This window comes from Haematobia irritans, chromosome 3 (genome assembly GCF_050003625.1).
Source record: "Haematobia irritans isolate KBUSLIRL chromosome 3, ASM5000362v1, whole genome shotgun sequence".
Taxonomy (NCBI): domain Eukaryota; kingdom Metazoa; phylum Arthropoda; class Insecta; order Diptera; family Muscidae; genus Haematobia; species Haematobia irritans.
In genome coordinates this window covers 227,282,650-227,302,044 of record NC_134399.1, presented here as the reverse complement: position 1 = coordinate 227,302,044, position 19,395 = coordinate 227,282,650, and the positions used below count along the sequence as shown (strand labels likewise).

Here is a 19,395-nt window from a genome sequence, read left to right as displayed (position 1 = left end):
AAAGAGGAATATGTGTTTGTTGGTAGTGAAGACATTAGAGTAGCAACAAGAAGTTACTCGTGGCTTTTGGTGTTCATTAAAATGTGTACCAATTGTTTTGCGACTCTCTCAAATAGATGTACTCATTTAGCAAGTACACGTGTACTCTGCATTTACAAATGGAATTGTGCAGACCTCTAATAGACATCTTAAGTGAATTCACAGCGCTGTAGTTTGTCTGCACACCATAGATGGCTCTGTTTCGTCTGCAAATGAGTGGCTTTTTAATTTGGCTTTAATATGTTTTCTTTCCATTGTTTTCTTGATAAAACACCAAAATACTGGAAAAACATGTAAAATTCTACACATTCACACATTTTTGTAATGCAAATTGAAATTCTTGTTTTCAATAAGAAATGTTGTTTTAAGTAACTGTATAAGGCCTTTGTAAGTTTTGGTTACATATGAAAATAAATAACAAAATAATAAATTGAGTCACTTGACATCAAAGATTATAGAAGAGGAAGATGGGAGAATGGCTACTGAGCACATCAAACCATTTACCACATTAGTTTAATACTCGAACCAAACGCGTATACGACAAGTATTGACATAGCATTAAAATGCAAATAAAAAGAAATTAAGTGCACGAAATAAATTTCCATAAAGGGGAAAATGTAATTTATTTTGTTGTTGGCTAAAATTTAGCATTGTTTCATTAAGAAAATAAAATTTTTCATTCAAAAAATAAAAAACAAAAACAACTAAAAGATTACAAACATGTATTGAACTAACACGGTAAATGCAACATTTGGTATGACGCAAGCCAATTTCCTATCTTCCTCAAGTTATTGTCTTTGCCCTAAGTCAGTCACGGACTAAAAGAATACAGAGTACTCGTTTATCCAGGACATCTCCAAATCAATCTGGCAACACCGACACGACTTGCATCAAAGATAATTGAGAAGAAGATGCAGTCTTTTAATAGCAAAACTGAAGCACCAGAGGACTCTGCCAACAAAATATCATAAAGTTTGCGTCGACGTGTCTCTCAAATGTACTGCCGTTTGCGTCGGAAAATATCATAACATTTGTGTTTTTCATAAATTTCTGAATAAAAACCCACAAAAGCAATACCAAAACGATTGTAGAAAATTAAAATAAAACGTATGTCTATTTTAAAGCAAAAATTCATATAGCCCTCTACACCTTGACATTTGTTTTCTCTTTATAAGAGCACAATGCTTAATCTTGTTATACTCAATTATCTTTGTTGCATGAGATGTTCTGGATAGAACGCCAGTGCTACGATGTTGTGGATAGCCCATACAAATGTTGCATCCATTGCTAAAAGAAAACAGCCTTTTTGTCTGCTAATTTTTAACTCATTTATCATTAAACATATTACAGTTTGGCTGACACAACAAATAAAATAATAATTTGATGTTTAAATTTAAATGATTAGAAATATTAGATGACAATTCTATTGTAAAGGTGGGTATTAAGATCGAGTTTAGCCGCTAAAAACGTAATTTTTTCACGATTACTTTTCTTTAATAATCCATTTTAAGGTATACAAACTTTGTGAAAATTTGCTTTGGGCTTTTCCCCATCAAGTTATAATAAAATTTGCAACAAATATGTATACTTTCATGCATTTTTCTTACTGATTTAGTTTTCACTTTAGCGATTTTAGCGGCTAAACTCGAACTTAATACTCACCTTAAAATTTAACTAACAGTGGCGTTATAAGGTAAATACGAGCTATCCTAACATAATTAAAACAATATTTTATGAAAATCTATAGTAATTGATTAAAAATCTGAATATTTATCGAATTGAGGCATAACAGCAAATAAAATGGTTGCTGATCGTATTTATGAGCTTCTAAGTATATTACAGTACTAAAATATACCAAAAACTACTTTTGGTTCTTAAATAGGCTTTGGGGAAAATTTTATAACCTAAAAAGTTTATAAACTGTTGTTCATTAGGCCCTGAAGTACAAAAATATAACAGCAGACGTCGACTGCTGTTTTTAGCAGACTTTTTTCTATGAGTTTTTGTTCAGTTTTCAAGCTGAAAACCATTTCGTTTGAACCAATTAATTTAGAAATATAACAAAAACAATATTTTTTGTTTAACTCTGCCTTCTGATATCCTTAACAGCTTCTAAATGCGGTCAACAAACATTTTGTGTGCTGTTATTCTTTATTTTGGGATACATTCAGATTTTTAGCAAACATATTGTATTTATTGTACTACAATAACCCATTTTTCGTTTGTTTCGGCAAAACTAAAACGTGTTTAGTGCAATCGAGTTAAAAAAAATGGTATATAACGTTTGCTATTTCTCTCTTTTTGAACAGACTTTGTTGTTTTAACACATTTTTCTGCGACGGCTACTAACAAATTTCTTTGGGTGTAGAACCTTTATTTGTGTTTTAAAATTTCAAATATTGTTTATACTATTAACATTTGTACTTTTATATGGCCAAATATATAAGTGTATATAGATACATACATATATACATAAATATGCATGTGCTTTGTAGATTATTTAAATAGATAAGACTTACGTATATGTGAATTCTTCCAACGCATCCATTTCATTTAGTCAAACTCAACATTAAGCTGAGGAACCCACCAGAAAAAGTGTGAAAATTTTTATAGTATTCCATTGTGGTTTTCCTTACAAAACCTCTTGGGTATTTTGATAAGACACTCTTCTATGTTAATATAAAATCGCAGTCAATCGCATTTTTCGCTTCAGTCTTAAAAAAATATTATCGTCGGTTCACCAACATTTAAAAAAAGCAAATAATAAAAACGATGGACGTTCTACCGCCGGTTAATCTTAAACGTTCTCTATATGTCCCCAATAAGACAATGATGGGGCCAGGTCCCACTAATTGTTCGGACCGTGTTTTGAAAAGCCTTCGTAATCCAGTACTTGGACATCTACATCCAGAGTGTTTGGAGGTATTATAAATCTGTTAACCCTATTTTGTGCCTTGATGTAAGGTTTGATTTCAAATGACTGAGGTGTTTCTATCAGTTCCCACTCATTACAATGAATTAAAAAATAGACGTACGAAATTTTGTTCCACATTTCGTGTTTGGTATTTTTGGAAAGAACAAAAGATAAAGTAGGCTGGTTTGCTAAAACAGAAAACGGTCAAACGCTGTTTCGAATTAAAAAAGTGCTAATTCAGCAAACGAGACATGATTTTTAGGCTTTTGATTGATAAATAAGTGATATGAACTGTTGCCATTCAAAGATGCTGAATGATTTTTATGGTTCATAAATATTGTAATATTGTTCACAGCAATTATCCAGAATTGCGGTATAACTGCAATTAATTTCTCTAAGAACCTCGCTAGCAATCCTTCGTTTTATCCTTTTCTTGTATCGAAAATTCGGGTACACCCAAAGAAATTTGTTAGTACATATAGAAAAATCTTCTTAAACAACATAAAGTGTGATTAAAAAGGGAGAGCAGTTTGCTTAAATAGTAAACTCAGAATAGCGAAAATTCGCGCTCACCCAACGAAATTTGTTAGAAAAATCTGCATAAAGCAAACAATTTAAGAGCAGTCATTGTTTGCTGAAATAGCAAACGTTGTCTGGTAATGTTTAAGCACAATTACATTTAAACATGGCGTCGTTTGGTTGAAACCAACAAAAATAGATCGTAACGCAGTAAAAACAATATATAAATACATATTTAAGATTTTAGATTTTTATTAAAAACCAAAAATTTTCTCAAATCAAGGAATAACATCAAACAAAATATTTGATGATCACATTTAGAGAGTTTACTAATATTAGAGAGGAATACTTTAAGTAACATTTTAAAACTAAATCTTTTACAAATTGTTTAACAGCATAGATGTTTAGTTTATCAAAATTCCATGTTCCGCTTAGTTAAAAAAAAAAAAAAAAAAACATTTTAACTGACACATATATTAAAAAGTGTTACTTGATTAGAATTGTTATTGCATAATCAAAAGATATTAACTGTTTGTTAATGTTTAACATTTTTAAAGATCAACTTTTTTGGGCTTATTGCAATAGTAATTCAGTTATAATTTCGAATCAGCAGAAAATTTCAGCAAACTACTGACTGCTCAGCAATATGTCTGCTTTTCTAAAATAGAAAATTTTGCTATTTTAGCAAAACAGTGCTTAAATAGCAGTATTTTGTCTTCTGAAAAACAGCAGTCAGTTTGCTATTAGCAGCCTCTATGAGAGTAGGAATAACGTAATTACAACAATATATTAAACTTCATACACATTACACTTCCAAAATCCACATTAACTAGATTTCAACTGTTATTTGCCTTATAAAAAGGGGATTTCAAATCCTCTTTTAGTAGATTTCGAGCCTAATGTGAATAAGGCATTAAGGACATGTCTAGTATCTAACCAAAAAATTAATATTTCTTAAATCAAGGCATAAGAGCAAACAACATATTTGCTGATTGAGGAATACTTTGGGTAGCATTTAGAACCTAAACATTTTACGAATTGCTGTCCGCTAGATCACAAAGTACAAAAATACAGCAAACACCAACTGCTGTTTTTAGCAGACTTTCTATAAGTGTAGCACCCCACAATTACAGTTTTTATATATAAACAGGGCTGTGGAGTCGAGCCAATTTTGCTCGACTCCGACTCCGGAGTCGACTCCGGGTAATATAACTAAATCTCATTTTAATACCACTAATTTGTAGTTCTATTGTGGGGGTACCGTAAGTGGATCGATATAAAGTATCGTATTTATTTATGTGTGCAAAAAAGGTCTTAATTTCACATTAGATGCCAATTGAACTCTATATTTAAAATTTAGGGCAATAAAGTAATGATATAAATACCCATAATAATATGATAAGATACCAACAGTATATGTATTTGTGGACCAAAATTATTGATACTATCTCAAATCCTTTGAATTTATTGCGAGCTATATAAAGGTTTATATTTCGATATGCATGAATTTGAATCTGAATCGATTTAGACAAAGTTGTATATACTTCTACAAAATCTATGTACTTAAAATTTAAATCTGACGTTATGGGACGTAACACAATTTTAACGAAAAATAAAATTCAAGGAATGTCTAAAGTCGGGCGGGCCGATTATAATATACTCTGCACAACTTTGTATTTAGATCTACATTTTGATAAAATCTCAAATCAGACTTCTACAAAATATTTGGGAAATATTTATAATTGTTTAGACAATTTCGCAAAAATGCATTTATGATTCATTCATTGAAAAAATTGAAAATTTGTGTCATTTGTACAAGTTTTCGACTTAGCAGCAATTTTTCCAAAATTGTACAATTTTGTAAAAAAAAATTTTTAGTAAATAAAATTTTGCAAAATTTTATATAGAAATTTAAATTTAGATCTACATTTTGATAAAATCTCAAATCCGACTTCTACAAAACTCGGGCAATATTTGGGAAACACTTATTATTGTTTAGACAATTTCGCAAAAATGCATTTATGATTCATTCATTGAAAAAATTGAAAATTTGAGTCATTTATTTATTTTATTTTTTTATTTATATTTATTGTGAAAATAACCAAGCCTTTAGACCAATATAAAATGGTTATAAAAAAGACTACAAAAGTAACTTTAAATATCTAAAAATTTGAACAAAAATAACAAAATAAAAATTGGAATAAAAACTAACAGTAATAAATTATAAAAGATAAGAACAAAGAATAAATAAAGATACACTTTTTTTATAAATTAGAAAAAAAAATGAAATAAAAAACTATTTTAGTGATTTAGAAAGCAAAGTGAGAAAAACTACTAAACAATGGATAACAAAGAACTTATTACTACTAAAATATCATTACTACAAAATGTGATTTTTTTTTGCAATTTACGTATTTAATTTGTATTATAAATATTTAGTTCTAATAATTAAGCTCTAATAATTCATTTCATTTCATTCATTTCTATAATTTTTCCAAAATGTATGCTCACTGAATACAATTTTGGAAAAAAATTTGTCTAGTAAATAAAATTTTGCAAAATTTTATATAGAAATAAAATTTCGGAAAATTTTCTACAGAAACAAAATTTTGACTAAATTTTCTATAGAAATAAAATTTTGGCAAAATTTTCTATAGAAATCAAATTTTGACCAAATATATAGAAATAAAATTTTGAATAAAATTTTTATAGAAATTTGGCAAAATTTTTTATAGAAATAAAAATTTGAAAAAATTATCAATAGAAATACAATTAAAAATATTGTGTAGCAAACAAAATTTTCTATACAAATAAAATTTTGACTAAATTTTAGAAATATAATTTTGACAAAACTTTTTATACATTTTGACAAAATTTTCTATAAAAAACAACTTTGAAAATTTTTTCAGTCAATATTCCACGTATGTATATGGCCTTAAAATAAAATTAAAATAAAAATAATATCGATTGTTCGATTGTTGGGGGACCCATTTTAGGATGTTCCCTCTCAACATTTGTAGATTTTAGATCGTTGTTATTTTATAAGATTTTTAAAACTCCTCCTTTTTTCGTCGATATGTTTGCGTCACAATCAAGTAATAATTGATATATGAATAAATCATTTCATGTAAGAATTGTATTGTATTGTATACTGTATAAGAGTAATGTAACATTTTATACTTATCTTATAATTTCATTTAAAATTCATAGTTTAATTTTCGTATAAGATTGGTATTTCTGATTAATTGATACTTTTTATCGCCAAATCGGCCTTTAAAAAACTTTGAATTGCTTAAAAAAATTACAAAAACAACAAACCATAATCATACCGAAATAAAAACTGAAAATGCTGATACTAAAGGGGTTAAACCGATTTATATTTTGAAAGTAATCCATCATAATGAATGTCCTAATTTTTGTTTTATGAATGCAGGACAAGCATAATAAAAAATATGTGCAACAATTCAGACAGTTGATAAGAGATAATAAATTACAATTTCACGTATAAAAATTTAATTGGTCTATTGCAGATAATGGATGCTATTAAAGAGGGCATCAAGTACGTTTTCCAAACTCGTAATGAGGCTACAATGTGCATTAGTGGATCTGGACATGCTGGCATGGAAGCAGCTTTGTGTAATCTAATAGAAGATGGGGATGTCGTCTTGCTTGGTACCACAGGAATCTGGGGACATAGGGCTGCAGAAATGGCTAAGCGTTATGGCGGTGATGTACGATTTGTTGAAGCTCGATTTGGGCGTTCGCTAAACTTGGATGAAATCGAATTTGCTTTTGAGGGTCATAAACCGTCTATATTCTTCCTAGCCCAGGGCGATTCATCCACAGGAATATTGCAAAATCACCTCAAAGAAATTGGAGATATTTGTCGCAAAAACAATTGTTTATTCATTGTCGATACAGTTGCCTCATTGGGTGGCACCGATTTTTATATGGATCGTTGGCAAGTTGACGTAACATACACAGGCTCGCAAAAGGTATTGGGGGCCCCTCCAGGAATTACACCTATCTCGTTTAGCAAACGCGCTATAAAACATATAGTGGCACGCAAAAGCAAAGTGAAAGTGTATTACTTCGATGCCACCCTTGTTGGCCAGTATTGGAATTGTTTTGGTGGTTCTAGAATATATCATCACACCATTTCTTCTACACTTCTCTATGGTCTAAGAGAAGCATTGGCCCAGATTTGTGATCAAGGACTGCAATCAGTTATAAATCGCCACAAGCAATGCTCCGAACGTTTACAAAAAGGTCTGGCAGAGCTTGGATTAGAAATGTTTGTTCCAAATGCAAGTGTAAGGCTTCCAACGGTTAATACGGTTAAAGTACCAATGGGAGTAGATTGGCGTAAGGTAGCCGATTATACTATGAGAAAGTAAGTAAAGTTTAAATAGGAGAATTTAAAATTGTCATTATCCCATTTTTTGATATAGATATAACTTGGAAATAAGCGGAGGCCTGGGTCCAACTGTTGAACAAGTATTTCGTATTGGATTGATGGGTGAAAACGCCACTTTTGAAAGGGTAGATCTTGTCTTAAATGTATTGCACGAGGCCATACAAAGCGTCAAAAAGGAATCTAAAGAAAAATCAAAGATTTAATTCATATCACATGAAAAAACAAACTGTTTTAATTTAACTTTTTAAACCAAAATAAATTGTTTCATAGCTACCCCAATGTACATATATAAAGCTCAAATACTGGTCCTTTCTGTCTGCCCTTGTATTGGTTTTATTCCGGGGTATTAGACCACAAATACGAGGTTTGAACATGAATACTTGATATCATTCAGTAGTAACAACTAAATGTGAACTTTTCTCTTATCACAGAGCACTGTTCGATTCCATGTTTAGCTCAATGACAAAGCGTCTAGTCCGAACAGCATTTCACTTTACTGTGAAACCACTTCGAGTAGCTTTGAAACACTCAAAAATGTCTTCAGAGGTAATTGGTGTTTAGTTGATAATAGCAAACGTAGCAATTTTAAAAGGAGCAATGCATATAACACACTCGGAGAATAAGTTTGTTGCACTACTTGATTTTTTTGCATTTACTATTATTGTCTTACCATTGTATTCTTCGCATAGTGCCTACAACCAACCTCGCCACTTAGATATTACTGTTGTTAAGCAATTGCTGCAATATAAAAACTAAAAATGTTCAATGTGGTTCATATAATCGAGTAACCCATACCAACGTTTAATAGGTAAAGAAAGATTTTTTTCATTTAGAATCTCAAATGTGTGCTATAAGCAACAGTCTAACGCCTATTTTCCATGTAGTGCCGGCAACTGTTGTAATATGTATACATCTTCACAATTTCTTGTTTTAATCCCACTTTTTGAATATTTGTTCGAGAATTCTTTTTTTTCTTAAGGTAACAATCCGTTTTCCCTGAATAATGGTCAATTCGTTGGAGCTTGAGTTTCCCCCATCATGAATTGAAATCAAAAAGCATATTTACTTTTCGAGAATACTTTTCTCCTCTATGCAAATATCGGATAGGACTAACAACATAGATATTGCTAAATATATTCCGAATAGCATTTTATCTTTTACATATACCACCGCGTTGTTATCAACAATATTTTTTGATTTTGTCAACTCTCCTGTCACACTAAGTATTTTTTTTATTTCGTCATGTTATTGTCAAAAAAAGAAATTTTAGAATGGTTTTTTGTTGGTAAAACTACGATTAGTTTTATTTTGTTTCCATAAATCAAACTTTAAAACAGTTCTTTCTTTCAAACGCCGTTTGATTTTATTAATCAAATCAAATAAAAAACTTAAAATCACACAGAAGATTTTTTTAGCCTTGTTTCTGAGCAAGTTCGCGGGCCTTGGCGCGTTCCAATTTAGCGATGCGAGCCAAACTCTTGGAGCCCAAGATACCGCCTCCCCAGTGTCTGCGGATTTCGTCATGACGTTCATTATAATTAGTTCTGATGGCCTCAACAATCTTGGTGAAGTTGGCCTTGTCATTAGCTTCAACATTGGTCAAAGCCAAAGCTGTGCAGGTCTTACGGCGCACTAACAATCCAAGGCGAGCCTTGCCCTTAACAATGCAGTATGGGACACCCATTTTGCGGCACAAGGCAGGCAAGAACAATACCAACTGTAAAAAAAAAGAAAAACATTTTATTAGAACAGAATTTAAGATTAAGGGAATAAAAAATCATAAATTTCATGTATTATCAGCATGTCAAATTTCCACAAATCGGAAGATCCTCGTAAGGTTCAACCACTTCAGTTGAAGAAATTCATGTTTAACATCATGTGTAAACAACGTTTGTTTGCAGTCAAAGTGAAACCTCCTAGAAGTGGACACTCGCGTTCGCCTAAATTTTGTCAACGCTTGGGAGGTGTCCACTTACGAGAGTTTAATATTAATGTGATAATATAACAAACATCTCATAAAAGTTATCCACTTTTGAGAGGTGTCTGCTTTCAGAGGCTTCACTGTACATGGCGTCTAATACACAATAATCGGGAGAAATGAAAGTCTAACTCACCTCAAGAGGATCGACGTCATGAGCAATGACTACCAATTGAGCCTTCTTTTGTTCCACCAATTTGGTTACTGTGTTGGTACCAGAACGGACGAAGCTGGGCTTCTTCTTAGGCTGGACATCTTTACCCTTAGCCTTGGCTTCAGCAATCTTCTTCAAACGTTGCTTCTTAGCAATAGCTGACTCTGGGCGGTACTTCTCCAACAGCTTGAACATTTTGACGGCGGTGGTCTTGTCAAGAGTTTGGCTAAATTGATGGATTGGTGGAGGAACCTTCAAACGCTTTTGCAAAACAGCCTTTTGACGTTGGACACGGATGTATTTGGGCCATTTCACGAAACGGGACAAATCACGTTTAGGCTGAACATTTTGACCTGTAATTGCAATTAAAGACGTACGCTATAAAATATATTGTCAGCTACGATGTAGACTAGATTTGTCACAAAACTTACCGATGCCAAAGTTCTTTGGGCGCTTTTCGAAAAGTTGATTAACAACTTTCTTTACAACGGGTTTCTTGACAGCTAATGGAGCTGGGGCGACCTTCTTGGTCACTGGCTTCTTCTTTGGCCTGGGCTAAAATCACAACAATAAACAATCGGAATCAATCACAGAGCTCACACTAATCACAAATATTCAGTAAACAATTTTGTATTCCTCTCAAAACATTTATTACTTGGAAGTGCAGTGTTTTTGCATACCTTCTTAACAACCATTATGATTCTTTTATTTCAAGATGTTTATGAAAAAAGCAGATTTTGTAGCGGGCCTAAATTGACCAGCCTTTCGTCTCTGCTTGTCAAAAAGGAAAGGAGTTGAGCCAACGGAAATATAACACATGTCAAAGAAATGTCAAATTTTTTTTCGAATAGCGCCACCTGACGTCAATTCTTATAGGCTGGAAAGAATACAACTATGAAAGTAAATGGATGAAAAGAAAACATTGGGCCTTTCAATGATCAAATTAAGTTAAAGGACGGTATGCACCTCGAATGAAATATATGGGTATAACAAGGTTGACAGAAGCAGAAACTGAAGATGTTTAGAACTTATAGGCCGGTACTCTGTTCGGTTTTCGCGTTGAAACTCCATACAAAACCAAAAAAATGCGAAAAACTAGCAATTTTTTTCATTTGTGGTACTTTGTTTTTTTTTTTCGAGTTGAAAAACTGACGTAAATCGATCGATGCCATTTGCAATGTGAATGAAGAAATCATTTATTTATTAAACTGATTTTTGTGAATTTATAATGCAAAAGTGGATCGGATTATTATTTAAAAATGTAATCTGATCGATTGATAAAACAAAGTATAACATAGAGTTTTATTTCCGTAATAAACTAGCAACCAACATCTAGCCGCTCGCTACTATGTTGTAGAACATAAATAATGTATAAAACATGAAACTAAAACACAAATGTTAACAAAATAAAAGCTTTATTTGGTGAATTATATTTTACAATCGTTTAATTTGTACTGGGCAAAATGTTAACAAAAGGAGCACAGCAATTGATGTTGCATTTTTTCCTTCAAAATATATTGTCAACACTATCATTTTTCAACGCGAACCCTTCAAAGTTCCATTTCATCCTCATCGCTACCACAGACTCGTAAGTGATACTACAACAACCGCCAACTGTGAAGGGGGAAGCGAATCAAAAAGTACGAAATGTACATGGAAGTATTTTGCCATCACTATTTTTTCCAAAACCCATTTTATATTTTGTGAAACACTAAACGCAACTAGCTTATCATAATTTTATTAAATACAAACGAAAATAAAGTGCTGAAAACATAGTTATTTCGCTTTAAATTGTGAAAGGTATATTGGTGATTAATAAAATCACAAATATACGACTTTCCAAATGGAATAAAGTGATAGTTTTTCAGACATTTTTCCAGACACGCTGCCTCCACTGGCTGATAGACGCAGCAACATGTAATTTGCTACTTTTCTTTTATTAATGCAAAAAACTATGTTAAATGTGATGGGATAGTCGTATAAATGTTTTATTTATAAGAATTTATAAATGTTTAAAATTAATAAACATCTAAACAATCGGTTTTACTTAACCACAATGACTCTTTTACAACTATCTTAACCCTGCCAACATTTTTTGAATTTGGCAGGGTAATTACAATACATTCTATAAAAATGTCATTTCAAACTTCAAAAATGCGATTTCGTATAATGTGTGCGTCATTTCAATTTCAAGATGTCGAGTGTGAATGTAGTATTGTCCACATTGAATATGAATGACTATTAAATTGTGGGTATTGCTATGTTTCTACAGACTCGTTTTTCTCATTCATTTTTCCAAAACATTTCACCGTTCACACCAAGTTGACATGTTTTAGTTTGACGGTTGTCATGGAAACTCAAAATTCCCATTTACTGTAAATTCAAATATACGCACCGTTTGTTCAAATAAATACCGCGATCACAAAGGGAAATATTTTTAAGTTTTTTTTCACGTCCCTATGTTCTCCAAAGCCTTTGTTTATTCGCTTTTTCTATGAAATTTATTTTAATAATTAGACATATATTTGGAAAAGAGTATGTTCATTCCAAATTAAGGGCGTTTACATTACAAAATTGACGTGTTTTGGAGGAAAACTTGTGTTTTGAACTAGATTTTTTGTATCGACTCGTTTTGAAATGCTTATAAAGGGAAAACATATATGCCTACATTTGCATTGGTATCACTACCTATAATAACTTTACCATAACTTGATCGTTTTGCCGTGGCATCAGCGTTGCCAGTTCAAAATTTCAAATCCGTTTTCGGTGTTCCCTTTTATGAATCGCATGAGCGTCATACTACAGCCATTTCGTCTAGCGACGACGATGCTAGAATTTACATATATAAACATTTATATGTATAGGCCAAATTTTTGTGGATCACATTTTGAAATGCTATTCCTCTATTTTGTGCTGCTAATGTGTTATTTATAAGATATTTAGTATATGTTTCACCATGGCACATTCTTTTCGACAATCGGTGCTCCTGCATCGTGAATAATAACAGTGCCTAAAGTATATTGTTGATTCGCCGACTTCCGACTGCCGCCATTGTTGAGTTCGAACTCCTACATGATGGAATTATATAGAAAAATATAAATGACGGAACTGAGATCAGAGTGCAACTAAAAAATTTTAAAAAGGAAAATGTAAAGAAAGGGAATGAAATGTGCCAAAAAAGTTATACATTGAAACAACACCAATCAAACAATAAATACATTGACCACAACAACGCCTTGTTAATTTCCTCCAATTTTGTTTACCTCTAAATTCTGATTCTTTTCGTTGTTGTTGGATCTTTCATCGAATTGAGGCAATGAAATAGAAGAAGATAGCAGTGACGAGAGAGTGAGAACACGAAAGCCATATATTATTTATTCCAATTATCATTATCCATTTGAAGAAATTGAATACACTCACACTTGTACAAGTGGCCATTATCATTATGGATTGACGCTGCTCCAACAATCATAGATGTTATTGGAGCCCAGACATGGCCCATTTAAATAGTGGCGCTGCGCCATCTAATACGCACGCTGTGGTTGTGTGGGAGTATGAATCTCGAGGTGGCATGTGGTTGCCTTACACCCCAGCGGTGTCACAGCATTTAGAGCGTGCGCATGCGAAAAAGCTGACCCGTGTCTTACTCAGCGATGCCGATCCAGAACTGGAGAAATTTTATGTCAATGTAAGAACAATGACACAGGAAACAGAAGAAGGTTCAGGACGCTCTATGGTAGGTGTTAGGCGTATGTTTTACACTCCCACCTCACCTGCTGGAAAGGGCACAAAATGGGAATGGGCTGGTTCTGTTTCAGGTGATTGGCATCCATACAATATGGAAGTGCAGTGTATCATTGAGGATGCTTGGTCAAAGGTAAAATCCATCGGCGGATTCAAAAACAAAAAGAACGCAAAATTCTAATGCTTTGAATGGTATACTTTTTTCCAGGGAGAACAAACACTTGATTTGTATGGGACATCTAGTCTTCCGTATACAATCAACTTTTGCAATCTTACTCAGACACGTCAACCCAGTGGTCCAATTAGAACCATAAGGCGTACACAACAGGCGCCCTATCCTCTGGTTAAACTTACATCGCAACAAGCTCAGCAGTTAAACCGTAAGTTAAAATGAAATTTTCTAAAATAGCAAACCAGAAATGTATTTTGGTGCTTCTAGCTCAAACCAACTATTCGGATTATGGGCCAAAAAGGAATAACACATTGCCAAAACTGTCCGTAAAGACTCATTGTGTTGAGAACAAGAAGCATCATCAACCACATATGCACCGACTAGCATCGAATGGAGTATTTTCCATGCCCACACCAAGTGGCGGGCGCCAACAGCATAGTCTGCCATCACCTTCTTCAGCTCATCAGACGCCACAATCTCAACCAAATACATCTCGCAAGTCAGGCAAACGTAATGGTGAACTATCCACTGCGAATCTCAGACAAATTTTGAACAATCTCAACATATTTGGTAGCAGCAGCTCTAAACACCAGTCTTCTTCTCACAATCATGCCATATTAGCGTCATCATCGTCATCGGGTAGTAATAATCAACATTCCCAGCCATTTTCCCATTCCAGTAGTGTTCTAACATCGTCAATGAGTAGCCATCATAGTCGCTGTTCCGAGGGCTCACTACAGTCGAAGCACAGCAGCCGCATGAGTATGCATCGTTCCAGGTCACGCACACGAGCATCCGATACCGATACGAACAGTATGAAATCACATCGTAGACCCAGCGTCGACACTGTGTCTACCTATTTAAGTCACGAAAGCAAGGAAAGTTTGCGTAGTAGAAATTTTGCCATATCTGTTAATGATCTTTTAGACTGTTCACTGGGAAGTGATGAAGTGTTTGTACCGTCGTTACCAACAACAGCATCAATGACATCTGCCTCCGTTTCGTTAATCACAGAAAGAGCTCCCGCACCCCCACCCATACCCTCTTCGGTATCGGTGTGCGGTGCTGTGGCGACGTCTGGTACGTCGTCGATTATTTCGCATTCATCGTCATCATCGCAACAACAGCCCATAGCTGGTTCGATTGTTGGTGTCGATCCTGCGAGTGATATGATCTCACGTTTCGTTAAAGTGGTTGATCCGCCACAGTGGCCAAATGCACAACCATGTCCCATGTGTATGGAGGAGCTTGTGCACAATGCTCAAAATCCAGCTATTGCTCTTAGTCGGTGTCAGCATTTAATGCATTTGCAGTGTCTCAACGGTATGATTATAGCCCAACAAAATGAAATGAACAAGGTTTGTGGATACATCGATATTTTGTTGGTTGTACGATGCATTTGTATGTATATTTTGTTATTTTCAGAATCTTTTTATTGAGTGTCCAGTGTGTGGCATAGTTTATGGAGAGAAGATTGGAAATCAACCAAATGGTACCATGTCGTGGTCTATTCTCAGCAAAAGTCTTCCAGGACACGAGGGTCAGAATACAATACAAATCGTATATGAGTGAGTCAGGCCAAGCGTCTATATATAATATCAAATATTTACTTCTTTTTTATTGCAGCATTGCTTCGGGCATTCAAAATACGCAACATCCACATCCCGGCAGAGCATTCTTTGCCGTTGGATTTCCTCGTGTATGTTACTTGCCCGATTGCCCTTTGGGCCGTAAAGTGTTGAGATTTTTGAAGATAGCGTTTGATCGACGTTTGCTATTTTCCATAGGCCGCTCGGTAACTACTGGTCGTGAAGATGTCGTTATCTGGAATAGCGTTGACCATAAAACCCAATTCAATATGTTTCCGGATCCTATGTACTTGCAACGTTGTATGCAGCAACTGGTGCATTTAGGTGTGACTGATTGATAACTCCATTCAATGCACTTACCAATTTTGCCTTATAACCTAACTGAGTGCAATTTCTTCGAATTACAACAATAATCCCCCTCAAAAACAAACAAACAAACACACACATTCAACAAGGCACACTTTGCTATATCAGTTTGAGATACTCAAACTTTAAATTGAACTGAATTTTTGTTTTTAATGAAAATGTAAATTTAAATACTCCATATGTGCGACTAACAACAATGGGAGACTAAATTGTTTCCTAGTATTTTTAAACAAAAATGTGCTTTAATTAACAATACTGGATTCGTTGTAAGCAAACAACATTTCTCACTTCATGTGTCACATTTCACGGTATTTTCATTTTTCTTTGCACAAAACACTATCTTGTATTGTGATTATTATTAAATGTTCTTCCAATTTTTATAAAGACTATGTCATACATATTTTTTTAGAATATTTTTACGGTAATATTTTTCTAGCGAAGTAAATTTTAGAGTTTTAAAAAAGTATAGTATATACAATACATTAATAACACAAACAGATAAATATATTTAGTATTTTAAGGAAGATTTTACATCCACAAAATTTTCACGCATTTTCGTCGAGTATTAATTACAATATAGATTAGTTGTAATACATTCTGTTTTATATACCCAATATTTTATTTTTTCATTCATTATGACCAAACTTTTATTTGGTAATCACGTTTCTATTAAGCATTAAGAAATCATAATTGCAAAAAATAAAATCATTTTATGAATCATATCGAAAACACTGTTCGTTTTTGTTATATGTCAAAGGGATCTGATGGTGACTCGAGGGAAGCGTAACTCACTGTAATATTCGACGTTATTGATATAGTTGGTTTTGTAGACCCTGGGTTTACAGAAATATAAAATACGTCCAAAGTGCCGAATCTCAACCAATATCCATTCCTTTCACCTATAAGCAGTACCGATAATTAAAAAAATCCCACATACGAAATGTTAAAAAAAGTCTCCCACGACTCTCGGACTCTCTGGCCTTAGTTCTTCCAGCAGTTTTTGTATATCAGCCTTAATGCTTGAGTTATTTTAGCAAGGGATTCATGTTGATTCTGCTAATACATTTTATTTTATATTATTTTTTGTTTATTTTAGGTACAGTTATACTTCTCATCCTCCGATTAATACTTAACGGGAGATTAGACCATCGGTTAGTAATATTTTAGTAATATTCGTGGGATCAGCTATTTTATCGAAAAGATACAAAATAACAAGATGTTATGAAACCAGCTCTTGACTATTCAGTCCATTGTGGTACCATAGGTGGTAAACTTTTCTCTTATCAATAAGTGCAACCCAGGTACCATCTATTAGTTCTAGAGTCCGAAAGGGACTAATAGAAATATCACCAGCATTTACTGAGAGGGGATAATACGACGATGAACATTTTTTTGTTGTCTGGATGAAGCTGGGATTGAACCCATGACCCTTTGTATGCAAGGCGTATGCATACTAACCTTGCACCATGGTGGTATTCTGAGCTCAATACCAGTATTGGCCGAATACCAAATCCTTTTTCCATCGGTAGTTTGTCCTAGTACTGCTGGTGACATTTCCGAGTGTTTAAAAGCTTCTCTAAGTGCACTCATAGAAAAAAAATCAGACACCGACTGATTCTTTGGCAGATTTTGTTATATTTTTGTAGTTTATGTTCTATGAACAATAATTAGTAAAAGTTTAAGTTTTACGGCCATTTTCTTAGGCCAGTTAACTGCCAGCTAATAGAAAGTAAATTACAAATATCGTCTCTCTTTTACTGAAAAAATGTCAGCAGTTAAGCTCCTAACTGGCATACGTAATATATAGGCAAGATCTTATGCTATAACATTCAGATTTTTAAGAGAAATACACTCATAGAAAAAGGACTGCTGTTAATAGTAAACATTGACTGATGTTTTTCAGCAGACAAAAAAAATGCTTTTTTTGCTAAAACAGCAAACAATCTGCTCTCTTGGAACAACACAAATACTGCTGAAATTGTCTGCTTATCCGAATAAAATTATAAATTCACTCCGGTCTATCTGATAAGACATTTCAGTTAAAATAAGACAAAAACAGTTCCACAGTATACATTTAACCTCTGAAAACTTCAAACGTTAAGGAATAAGTAATAGTTTCTGATTATGCAATAAAATTTTTAAACACTACAATGTTCCGAAATGCGGCCATAATTTCTAAACTCTGAATCTTATTGACTTAAATCTTGATGATATAGTTGTCTTTAATGAGAACTTAAAATTAAATTGGGGTACGAGAGTATCTCTATTTTGTCATTAAATGAAAAATAATTTCTTGCGATTTGCGATTCCGAATATCGGAACATGGGGAAATAACTTTGATCTGCATGAAAATATGGCTAGAAGCAATAATCTCCCATGCCAAAGGCCAAAGAAATTATAGATCTTATAATGCTTTGTCTGTCTTTTGTTATTGAATCAGAAATATAGACGAACGTCACTCAGTACCAGTTCACCACGAAGTAATTTTCAGCATTGATGTTTGTCAAAACACGCAGACAAAAAAATTACAGCAGACAAAAACTGTTGTTTTAGCAAACTCTTTTGCTTTTATGAATAAAAAAAATTTTGAGTGTAGGCTTAGAATATTGTTTTGATTGTGTGTTTCAGCAAAATTAAAGCTTACCTTTACTTTTTTTAGTGCCAATTGGTCCCTACTTCCAAGCATTTGGAATTTAATACCCCAATAAACACAGGATGAGCGTTTTTCAAATGCAACAACTTTTTTGAGGGTAAATGTAATTTTCAATATAAATTCAACTTGACTTGAAACAGCTCATCTTCAATACATCTTCAAATTGGTTGCGAATTACATTCAATTTGCCAAAATGTTGACGAAATCATTGAAAAGGTGTTGAAGATAATATGAGAAAACTTTGACAAAACACTACCCTAAAAATGCAACGCAAAAACCATGTGATTTTTAATACTTCTTTGTGCAAAGAAATTCGTGGTCAAGTGGAAGAAATAAAAAAAATGGAAAATTTTAGACAAATAACAGAATTTGCTCCAAATACTTTATAATAATAGGTAAGTGAAAATAAAAAATGAAATAAAATTTTAAGGAAGTCACTAAATGTATATCTCTTTGCCGAAAACTAAAATTATGGATTCTACGTTCTTGAAAACATTAAAAAGCTGACCGATGAAAAAATGTTGGACAATTAACTGGAACTGTTTCAAATAGTTTATAATAATTGGTAAGTCAATATGAAAAATTAAATCAACATTTTAGTGAAGTCACTAAATTTAAATATTTTTGCAGAAAACTAAAATCTTTGTATGCTACATTCTTGCAAACATTATGAAACTGGCTGATGAAAAATGAATGGCTTATCAGAAAAAGTTTCCAGAAAGATTTCAAAGTGCAACCAATTAAAATTGTTAAAAACTTGATATTATTCCATATCATTAACTGTGCATCACATCGTCAGTTTAATTTGCATCCTATTATCAGCTTAAAATGGATATTATGTGAATTCCTT

At 33.1% G+C, this 19,395-nt stretch overlaps 3 protein-coding genes across 5 annotated transcripts; 2 read left to right on the top strand and 1 right to left on the bottom strand.

The window, feature by feature from the left end:
- The first annotated feature begins 1,395 nt into the window (after positions 1–1,395).
- Positions 1,396–8,189, top strand: Agxt (Alanine-glyoxylate aminotransferase). 2 transcript variants are annotated; one of them, XM_075298259.1, is made up of 4 exons: positions 1,396–1,473; positions 1,721–1,732; positions 7,003–7,865; positions 7,924–8,189. In XM_075298259.1, the coding sequence occupies exons 3-4, from the start codon at positions 7,006–7,008 to the stop codon at positions 8,090–8,092; spliced, it is 1,029 nt and encodes a 342-aa protein (XP_075154374.1). In that variant the 5' UTR covers positions 1,396–1,473; positions 1,721–1,732; positions 7,003–7,005; the 3' UTR covers positions 8,093–8,189. The 2 variants fall into 2 exon arrangements, with proteins under 2 accessions (XP_075154374.1, XP_075154372.1); XM_075298257.1 differs by lacking the exons at positions 1,396–1,473; positions 1,721–1,732 and adding an exon at positions 2,670–2,961.
- Positions 8,190–9,164: 975 nt separating this feature from the next.
- RpL7A (ribosomal protein L7A) lies at positions 9,165–10,836 on the bottom strand. Its single transcript, XM_075298260.1, has 4 exons — positions 10,702–10,836; positions 10,453–10,576; positions 10,004–10,374; positions 9,165–9,606 (listed from the first exon to the last, which is right to left on the bottom strand). The coding sequence occupies exons 1-4, from the start codon at positions 10,714–10,716 to the stop codon at positions 9,301–9,303; spliced, it is 816 nt and encodes a 271-aa protein (XP_075154375.1). The 5' UTR covers positions 10,717–10,836; the 3' UTR covers positions 9,165–9,300.
- Positions 10,837–13,086: 2,250 nt separating this feature from the next.
- On the top strand, positions 13,087–16,621 carry dx (deltex E3 ubiquitin ligase). Of its 2 annotated transcripts, XM_075298256.1 has the most exons (6): positions 13,087–13,369; positions 13,425–13,898; positions 13,974–14,145; positions 14,205–15,295; positions 15,363–15,505; positions 15,564–16,621. In XM_075298256.1, exons 2-6 carry the CDS (start codon positions 13,515–13,517, stop codon positions 15,862–15,864), a joined length of 2,091 nt encoding a protein of 696 aa, XP_075154371.1. In that variant the 5' UTR covers positions 13,087–13,369; positions 13,425–13,514; the 3' UTR covers positions 15,865–16,621. The 2 variants fall into 2 exon arrangements, with proteins under 2 accessions (XP_075154371.1, XP_075154370.1); XM_075298255.1 differs by having other exon boundaries at positions 13,087–13,898.
- Positions 16,622–19,395: the final 2,774 nt, after the last annotated feature.

What these genes read in the sequence shown, in the direction of transcription:
- dx (XM_075298256.1), top strand. Translation starts at nt 13,515, where the DNA reads ATGGCCCATTTAAATAGTGGCGCTGCGCCATCTAATACGCACGCTGTG. An exon ending in TTGAGGATGCTTGGTCAAAG is followed by an intron (nt 13,899 to 13,973) that starts GTAAAATCCATC and finishes ACTTTTTTCCAG; the next exon opens with GGAGAACAAACACTTGATTT. An exon ending in ACAATACAAATCGTATATGA is followed by an intron (nt 15,506 to 15,563) that starts GTGAGTCAGGCC and finishes TTTTTATTGCAG; the next exon opens with CATTGCTTCGGGCATTCAAA.
- Agxt (XM_075298257.1), top strand. Translation starts at nt 2,812, where the DNA reads ATGGACGTTCTACCGCCGGTTAATCTTAAACGTTCTCTATATGTCCCC. An exon ending in TACATCCAGAGTGTTTGGAG is followed by an intron (nt 2,962 to 7,002) that starts GTATTATAAATC and finishes GGTCTATTGCAG; the next exon opens with ATAATGGATGCTATTAAAGA. An exon ending in GCCGATTATACTATGAGAAA is followed by an intron (nt 7,866 to 7,923) that starts GTAAGTAAAGTT and finishes TTTTTGATATAG; the next exon opens with ATATAACTTGGAAATAAGCG.
- RpL7A (XM_075298260.1), bottom strand. An exon ending in CCCAAAGAACTTTGGCATCG is followed by an intron (nt 10,375 to 10,452) that starts GTAAGTTTTGTG and finishes TTGCAATTACAG; the next exon opens with GTCAAAATGTTCAGCCTAAA. An exon ending in ATGACGTCGATCCTCTTGAG is followed by an intron (nt 9,607 to 10,003) that starts GTGAGTTAGACT and finishes TTTTTTTTACAG; the next exon opens with TTGGTATTGTTCTTGCCTGC.